The 9634-nt window shown below is 42.3% G+C and overlaps 1 protein-coding gene across 1 annotated transcript in view; it reads right to left on the reverse strand.

The window, feature by feature from the left end:
* LOC139243628 (putative RNA polymerase II subunit B1 CTD phosphatase RPAP2) overlaps positions 1-8391 on the reverse strand; it is a gene marked incomplete at its 5' end in the record, with an annotated part of 28822 nt that extends 20431 nt beyond the window's left edge. Inside the window, one exon of the mRNA XM_070870809.1 lies at positions 8277-8391. Within this exon, the coding sequence (XP_070726910.1) occupies positions 8277-8391 (115 nt within the window). The remainder of the gene's footprint in view (positions 1-8276) is intronic.
* Between the last annotated feature and the right edge of the window lie 1243 nt (positions 8392-9634).

A 9634-nucleotide genomic window follows, 5' to 3' on the forward strand; every position in this document is an offset into this window, starting at 1 on the left:
CAGTGGCAAGGATTAACCAAGATGACTGGAGACCAGCTCTGCTGCACGGGCCTAGAGCGCACACATATCACAGTGTGGGCTGGCCCGTGCTGCCCCTGGGCCCTCGCCTCTTACTGTAAAGGGTACAGTACAATTGAAGTACATTTATGTAAGGAAAATAATGTATTACAATCTGATGCTCCATGAATGAATAGAAAGCTTAAAACAAAATTAAAAATTAAAAGTTAAAGCCAGAAACAAATAATATAAAACATTACATTAGAAAAGCTAGTTATGAATACAAGGAAATGTTAGTAAAAAACACAGGGGAATCAAAGGGCTTTCTATAAACTCATTAGTAGTAAGAGAATAGTCATGATAGGCCTAGAGAGATGAAAATGTAAACTTGGAATGGAGACTTAGGAAATGGCAGAGATATTAAATAAATACTTTCCTCAGATTTCAGTGGGAGGTGTAGAACTAGTGGAGGTTATTATTCAAAGAGAAATGGTACTAAAGAAGTGACTCAAATTATAGGGACAATGGTTTACATTGAGAATCACGAGGAAAGCTAAGGCAGCAATAGCAAAAGCTAATTATAATTTTCCAGAATTGTGTTGAAAGGAAAATTGTGCTAGAGGATTGGAGGGTGACAAATGTGTGACCCTCTTTTAAAAAGGGAGCAGAATGGGATAAGCCAGAATATTATAGTCAGTCTTGCTTCAGGTCATTGTAAGTTAAAGGAGCCTATAATCCAGAGTGAAATTACTTAGCACTTGGATAAACATGCTCAGAGCCAATCAGCACAGATTTCTAAAGGATAGATTGTGGCTTATCCTACTTTATACAAAGATTTTAAACTAATAACAGAGATGATACTAAAAGAAATGCAATGAATACAGTTCATATGGATTTTCAAAAACATTTGACAAGGTATCATAATTATGACATGGAATTAAGAAAATGAAAAAGCCACATGGATAGAGTTTATTGGAGGCAGAAAGCAAATGGGAAGGATGAAAGGAAATTTATCAGATTAGAAAGATATAGTGGGCGGTATTCCACCGTGGTCTATGTTCACACAAAATGGATCCAGACTTACAAATTGATAGAACAATATGAGAATTTGCTTATGGGGTTTACAGTAGGGAGCAAAATGAGGATTAAAATAATAGTGGGACACATACAAGAACATAAGAAATAGGAGCAGGAGTAGGCCATATGGCCCCTTGAACCTGCTCCGCCATTCAATAAGATCATGGCTGATCTGATCATGGACTCAGCTACACTTCCCTGCCTGCTCCCCGTAACCCCTTATTCCTTTATCGTTTAAGAAACTGTCTATTTCTGTCTTAAATTTATTCAATGTCCCAGCTTCCACAGCTCTCTGACGCAGCAAATTCTACAGATTTCTCATCTCTATTTTAATATTCGAAGATCATGCCCTCTAGTTCTAGTCTCCCCCATCAGTGGAAACATCCTCTCTGCATCCATCTTGTCAAGCCCCCTCATAATCGTATAAGTTTTGATAAGATCACCTCTCATTCTTCTGAATTCCAATGAGTAGAGGCCCAACCTACTCAACCTTTCCTCATAACTCAACCCCCTCATCTACGGAATCAACCTAGTGAACCTTCTCTGAACTGCCTCCAAAGCAAGTATATCCTTTCGTAAATATGGAAACCAAAACTGCACGCAGCATTCCAGGTGTGGCCTCACCAATACCCTGTATAGCTGTAGCAAGACTTCCCTGCTTTTATAAGAACATAAGAAATAGGAACAGGAGTAGGCCAGACAGCCCCTTGAGCCTGCTCTGCCATTCAATAAGATCATGGCTGATCTGATCATGGACTCAGCTCCACATCCCCACCCACTCCCTATAACCCCTTATCATTTAAGAAACTGTCTATTTCTGTCTTAAATTTATTCAATGGCCCAGCTTCCACAACTCTCTAAGGCAGCGAATTCCACAGATTTACAACCATCTGCTATGAGGAGAAATTTCTTCTCTCAGTTTTAAATGGGCGGCTCCTTAGTCTAAGATCGTGCCCTCTAGCTCTAGTCTCCCCCATCAGTGGAAACATCCTCTATACATCCACCTTGTCAAGCCCCCACAATCTTTTACGTTTCGATAAGACCACCTCTCATTCTTCTGAATTCCAATGAGTAGAGGTCCAACCTACTCTACCTTTCCTCATAAGTCAACCCCCTCATCTCCAGAATCAACCTAATGAACCTTCTCTGAACTGCCTCCAAAGCAAGTATATCCTTTAATAAATATGGAAACCAAAACTGCAAGCAGTATTCCAGATGTGGCCTCACCAATACTTTATATAGCTGTAGCAAGACTTCCCGGCTTTTATACTCCATCCCCTTTGTAATAAAGGCCAAGATTCCATTGGCCTTCCTGATCACTTGCTGTACCTGCATACGATCCTTTTGTGTTTCATGCACAAGTACCCCTAGGTCCTGCTGTACTGCAGCACTTTGCAATCTTTCTCCATTTAAATAATAACTTGTTCTTTGATTTTTTTTCTGCCAAAGTGCATGACCTTACACTTTCCAACATTATACTCCATCTGCCAAATTTTTGCCCACTCACTTAGCCTGTCAATGTCCTTTTGCAAATTTTTTGTATCCTCCTCACACATTGCTTTTCCTCCCATCTTTGTATCGTCAGCAAACCTGGCTACATTACACTCAGTCCCTTCTTCTAAGTCGTTAATATAGATTGTAAATAGTTGGGGTCCCAGCACTGATCCCTGCGGCACCCCACTAGTTACTGGTTGCCAACCAGAGAATGAACCATTTATCCCGACTCTCTCTTTTCTGTTAGTTAGCCAATCCTCCATCCATGCTAATATATTACCCCCAACCCCATGAACTTTTATCTTGTGCAGTAACCTTTTCTGGTTACAGACTACAAGGTTATAGGCTACCAAGATCAGCAGATGCTGTGCAATGTAGAGAAATGTGAAGTGGTACATTTTAGAAGGATATACACCTTAAATGATAACATTTTAAGTGGAGCACAAGATCAAAGGGACCTTGTGTGCAGATACACTGGTCATTAAAAAGGTGGCAGTCCAAGTAGATAAAGCCATAAAAAAGGAAAGTAGAATTGATAAAGCCATAAAAATTGAAAGTGGACTTTTTTATTTTTATATCTAGAGGAATAGAATACGAAAGCAAGGGCATAATGTTGAATTTTTATCTGACCCCAATTAGGCCACAGTTTTATGCGCCATACTATGAAGGATTTAAAAGCAATGAAAAGATGCAGCATTGATTGACAGGTATATTATTAGGGATAAGGGGATGTAATTATGAAGAGAACATCAAGAAGTTAGGGCTTTTTTCAAGAGCTGAGAACGATGAAGGGTGACCCGATCAAGATTATATCCAGGTATGGTAAGATAAGTAGTGACAGATTGTTTGCATGAGTCTGCAAGATGGTAACAAACGGGCACAAGTTTAAGATAATTATAAAGAATTAAAGGGAGGGTACATAAGAAATAGGAGCAGGAGTAGGCCATTTGGCTCCTCGGGCCTGCTCTGCCATTTAATAAGATCATGGTTGATCTGATCTTGGGCTCAGCTCCACTTCCCAGCCGCTCCCCATAACCCTTCACTCCCTTATCGTTCAAAAATCTGTCTATCTCCACCTTAAATATATTCAATGACCCAGCCTCCACAGCACTCTAGGATAAAGAATTCCACAGATTTACAGCCCTCAGAGAAGAAATTCCTCCACATCTCAGTTCTAAATGGGCGACCCCTTTTCTTAAACTATGCCCCCTAGTTCTAGATTCCCACACGAGTGGAAACATCCTCTCTCCATCTACCTTGTCAAGCCCCCTCAGTACCTTACATTTTAATAAGATCACCTTAATTTCTTCTAAATTCCAATGAGTATAGGCTCAACCTTTCGTCATAAGTCAACCCCTTCATCTCAGGAATCAACCTAGTGAACCTTCTCTGAACTGCCTCCAATGCCTTAAATAAGGAGTCCAAAACTGTACGCCGTGTGGTCTCACCAATACCCTGTACAGTTTAGCAGGACTTCCCTGCTTTTATACTCTATTCCCCTTGTAATAAAGGCCAAAATTCTATTGCCTTTCTGATTACTTGCTGTACCTGCATGCTAATGTTTTGTGGTTCATGTGTCTGTTCTGTAAAATTATCAGTTTTCTGTCTGCGCACTTTGAATCCTTGTCACTAGGCTCATTGAATATATATGGCTCAACACACGGTAGCCAACATCACAGATGGCCCAATACTCTAATCATCATAGGCAGTCCCTCGGAATCGAGGAAGATTTGCTTCCACTCTTAAAATGAGTCCTTAGGTGGCTGTCACAGGCCCTGTCACAGATGGGACAGACATTCGTCGGGGGAAGAAAACCACTTTGTCTCGAGTAGCCTTGCTCCTCCGACAGTGCTTTACTCAAAATCATTCTCTGTTGTTGGAGATGCATAAAAGATGGCATAAATAGTCTGCATGAATTTCAACACTTTACCAAGGTCACCAGTTATATCCTCCATCAGAAAGAAGCAGATAGCCTTGGACTCGAAGGAGAAGCATCTTCTGGGACAGTAATGTGATAGGAAGAAAATCACATGCAAGCACACAGAATCTCATCCCGGTTTCAGATTCCAGCCCCTATTTAAAAAAGGAGCCAGACAGAAAGCAGGAAACTATAGATTAGTTAGCCTAACATCTGTCATTGGCAAAATGCCAGAGTCCATTATTAAGGAAGCACTAGCAGGACATTTGGAAAAGCATAATTCAGTCAAGCCAAGTCAGCACAGTTTTATGAAAGGGAAATCATGTTTGACAAATTTGCTGGAGTTCTTTGAGGATGTAATGAGCAGGGTGGATAAGGGGGAACAAGTGGATGTGGTATATTTGGATTTCCGGAAGGCATTTGGTAAGGTGCCACATAAAGGTTCACTGGGTTAGGGGTAATATATTAGCATGAATAGAGGATTGGCTAACTAACAGAAATGGAGAGTCGGGATAAATGGTTCATTCTCGGGTTGGCAATCAGTAATCAGTGCTGGGACCCCAACTATTTACAATCTATATTAAAGATTTGGATGAAGGGACAGAGTGTAACGTAGCCAAGTTTGCTGACGATGCAAAGATGGGAGGAAAAGCAATGTGTGAGGAGGACACAAAAAACCTGCAAAAGGCTAAGTGAGTGGGCAAAAATTTGGCAGATGGAATATAGTGTTGGAAAGTGTAAGGTCATGCACTTTGGCAGAAAAAAATCAAAGAGCAAGTTATTATTTAAATGGAGAAAGATTGCAAAGTGCTGCAGTACAGCAGGACCTAGGGGTACTTGTGCATGAAACACAAAAGGATAGTATGCAGGTACAGCAAGTGATCAGGAAGGCCAATGCAATCTTGGCCTTTACTGCAAAGAGGATGGAGTATAAAAGCAGAGAGGTCTTGCTACAGTTATACAGGGTATTGGTGAGGCCACACCTGAAATACTATGTACAGTTTTGGTTTCCATATTTATGAAAGGATATACTTGCTTTGGAGGCAGTTCAGAGAAGGTTCACGAGGTTGATTCCGGAGATGAGGGGGGTTGGGTTATGAGGAAAGGTTGAGTAGGTTGGGCCTCTACTCATTGGAATTCAGAAGAATGAGAGGTGATCTTATCAAAACATAAAAGATTATGAGGGGGCTTGACAAGGTGGATGCAGAGAGGATGTTTCCACTGATAGGGGAGATTAGAACTAGGGAGCATGATCTTTAAAACTGAGATGAGGAGAAATTTCTTCTCTGAGGGTTGTAAATCTGTGGAATTCGCTGCCTCAGAGAGCTGTGGAAGCTGGGTCATTGAATAAATTTAAGACAGAGATAGACAGTTTCTTAACTGATAAGGGAATAAGGGGTTATGGGGAGCGGGCAGGGAAGTGGACCTGAGTCCATGATCAGATCAGCCATGATCGTATTAAATGGCGAAGCAGGCTCGAGGGGCCATATGGCCTACTCCTGCTCCTAAATCTTATGTTATTTTGTAAACAGGAAATAAGCAATGGGTGGCCTTCAAAGAGAAGATAGTTCGGTTACATACTCGACACATCCCCACGAGGGAGAAAGGAAGGGCATCCAAAGCTAGAGGTCCCTGGATGATTAATGATATAGGAGATTAAAATGACAGAAAAAAGGAGGCTTAGGATGTCAGACTCATAATACATTGGAGAACCAAGCTGAATTGAAGAAGGAAATAAGAGGGGCAAAGAGTATAGGAGAATAGATTAGTGGGTAACATAAAAGAAACCCAAAAGTCTTTTATAAATATATAAATAGTAAAAGGGTAGTTAATGGAAGGGTGTGGCTGATTAGGGACTGTAAATGATATCTTCTTATGGAGGCAGAGGGCATGCTGAGGTACTAAATGGGTATTTTGCATATGTCATCATTAAGAAGCAGGTGTTGCCAATGCCACAGTAAGAGGAGGAGCTGGTAGAGAAATTGGATTGGATAAAAATAAAGAGCTGCTTAAAAGGTTGGCAGTGCTCAAAGTAGCAAAGTCACCCAGTCTGGATGGGATGCAATGTAGGTTACTGAGGGAAGTAAAGATGCAGATAGCGGATGCTCTGGCCCCAATCTTCCAATCCTCCTTATATCTGGGTGCCTGCCAGAGGACTGAAGGAATGCAAATGTTACGCACCTGTTCCATAAAGGAGCGCGTGATAAACTGGACAACTACAGGCCAGTCAGCCCAACGTTGGTGGTGGAGGGAACTTTGAGACAATAGACAAAATTAATAGACACTTGGAAAAATATGGGTTAATAAATGACAGCTAGCAAGGATTTGTTAAAGACAAATTGTGTTTGAATAACTTGATTATGTTTTTTGATGAAGTAATGGAGAGGGTTGATATTGTTGATACGGGCTTTCAAAAGGTGTTTCATAAAGTATCACGTAGTAAATTTCTTAGCAAAATTGAAGCCCGTGCGATTAAAGGGGCAGTGGAAACATGGATACAAAATTGACTTAAGAGACAGAAAGCAGAGAGAAGAGGTGAACTTTCAGACTGGAGGGACGTATATAATGGTGCCCATCAGGGGTTTGTATTAAGACCACTGATCTTTTTGATATGCATTAATGACCTGGTCTTGGGTATACAGGGCATAATTTCAAAGTTTGCAGATGACAAAAAAATTCAAATATAATAAACAATGAGTGGCATAGTAACAGACTTCAGGAAGACAGACAGACTAGTGAAATAGGCAGACAAATGGCAGATACAATTTAATGCAGTGAAGTGTGAAATGATGCATTTTGGTCAGAGAGGCAATATAAATTAAATGGTATAATTTTTAAAGGGGTGCAGGAACAGTGTGACCTGGGGGTGTACGTACACAAATCTTTAAATGTGGCAGGAAAAGTTGATACGGCTGATAAAAAAGCATTCGGGTGCTTGGTTTTACAAACAGAGGCATAGAGTACAAAAACAAGGAAGTTATACTAACCCTTTATAAATCACTGGTTAAGCCCCAGCTGGATTATTGTATCTGATTCTGGGCACCACACTTTAGGAAGGATGTCAAGGCCTTAGAGAGGGTGCAGAGATGATTTACTAGAATGGCACCAGGGATGAGGGACTTCAGGTATGTGGAGAGACTAGAGGGGCTGGGGTTGACCTTCTTAGAGCACAGAATGTTAAGGGGGAGATTTAATAGAGGTGTTCAAAATTATGAAAGGTTTTGATAGAGTAAACAAGGAGAAATTGTTTCCAGGAGCAGAAGGGTCAGTAACCAGAGGAAACAGATTGAAGGTAATTGGCAAATGAATAAGTGAGATGAGAATTTTTTATAATGCAGCGAGTTATGATGGTTGGGAATGGACTGAAAGGGTGGTGGAAACAGATTCAATAATAACTTTCAAAAAGGAATTGGATAAATACTTAAGGGTAAAGGGCAGGGGAGTGGGATTAATTGGATAGTTTTTTCAAAGAGCCAGCACAGACACAATGGGACGAATGGCCTCCTTCTGTGCTGTATCATTCTAGGATCCTATTTATTTGCCATGTGTGCGACCTTTAGAAAACTGGCAGCTACTTTTGCGTACATAACAGTGACTGCACTGGTTGTGAATTGATTTGGGCCACAGAGGATATGATAGTCACGATATAATTGCAAGTTCTAAATACAATGCAGAAACGGAAGGAAGATGTTGCGCATCCAGAATGATTGTTTTTGGCCATTCACTTTTAGAAATATTAAGAGCAAAACTCCATCATCAATGTTATAGTCCAAAAAAAAGACACACTTACACAATCCAATAGAAATTCTTCTGTGACATTTATTTCAAGCAGACGTTCAACAACATGGAGAGCTTTTCCCTCACATTCACGTTTATTCCTCAGGGCCACCTGCAATGCAGCTTTTCTACAGATGATAGTTTTAGACAAAGGGAAGTCATGTTAGGATACGTCAAATAACTTATTTCAGGGTAACTTTTATTTTCTACTTAGTATATTTACCCTTTCCAGTATTTGTAGGTCTCTATCCTTCACCAAAAGATAGGCCCGATTTGTAACCAGTGCGCAGCAATAACTTGACATTTCTGCATTTAGGAAATAAGTTGTGACTTGTGGGGGTGGGGGCGGATGAGCAGTTCAGAGACATCTGCCAATGTTCACTTTAGCTGAGCACCAGGACAGCAACACACTGACAACACTCCCATCCTAACAGAGGCCCCAATAAAATTACAGAGTAATTGGCATTGGGAGATCAGGAACCAATGGAGGCTAGCGAGGACAGCGGAGTTTAAGATGAATTGAAGTTTATGGGAGAGTGGTGGTGAGAGGCCAGCCAGGAAATCAGTGGAGTAGTCAAGTCTGGAGCTAAAAGTCTGAAGCATAGGGTTTTAGCAGCAGATGGGCTGAGGTAGGGGGAGAGGCTGGCGATGTTATGCAGGTGGAAGTGTAGAAATAGGCAATCTTTGTGATGGAAAGGATTTTGGTAAATCAGTGTCAGAGCAGTGCGAGGCATTCAAGGGGGAGATAAGGAGATAGTGAGGGTTCAGAGCAAATATGTTCCCACAAAGAAAAAAGGGTGAGATTCCTAAATCTAGAGCCCCCTGGATGTCAAGGGGCATACAGGGTAAGATAAGGCCTCTCCCCACCGCCCCCCAGTCTCGCGCACGATCCCTCAGTCTCTCCCCAGTCTCTCGCACCTCTCACTCTCCTCCACTCCCACCCCACCCGCCCCCAGCGCCTCTCACTCTTCCCCCCCCGCGCCTCACACTTCCCCAGCCTATCGCACTCACTCTCTCTCCCCCCCCCCCCCAGCCTCTCGCAATCACTCTCTCTCCCCCCCGACCTCCAGCCCCTCTCTCTCTCCTCCAAACCCAGCCACCCTCTCTATCCATCTCCCCCCAGAGTCTCTCTCTCTCTCTCTCTCTCTCTCTCCCCACACACTCTCTCTCTTCCCCCCCCCACACACACACACTCTCTCCATTCCCCCCACACTCTTTCACCCCCCCACCCCACACAATATTCTCCCCCCCCCACACACTATTCCCCCCACCACCACACACTATTCCCCCCCCCACACCACACACTATTCCCCCCCCCACACACACACTCTTTCCCCCCCCCCCCAGACAACACACTCTTCTCCCCCCCCC

Source organism: Pristiophorus japonicus, unplaced genomic scaffold (genome assembly GCF_044704955.1).
Source record: "Pristiophorus japonicus isolate sPriJap1 unplaced genomic scaffold, sPriJap1.hap1 HAP1_SCAFFOLD_1769, whole genome shotgun sequence".
Taxonomy (NCBI): Eukaryota; Metazoa; Chordata; class Chondrichthyes; family Pristiophoridae; genus Pristiophorus; species Pristiophorus japonicus.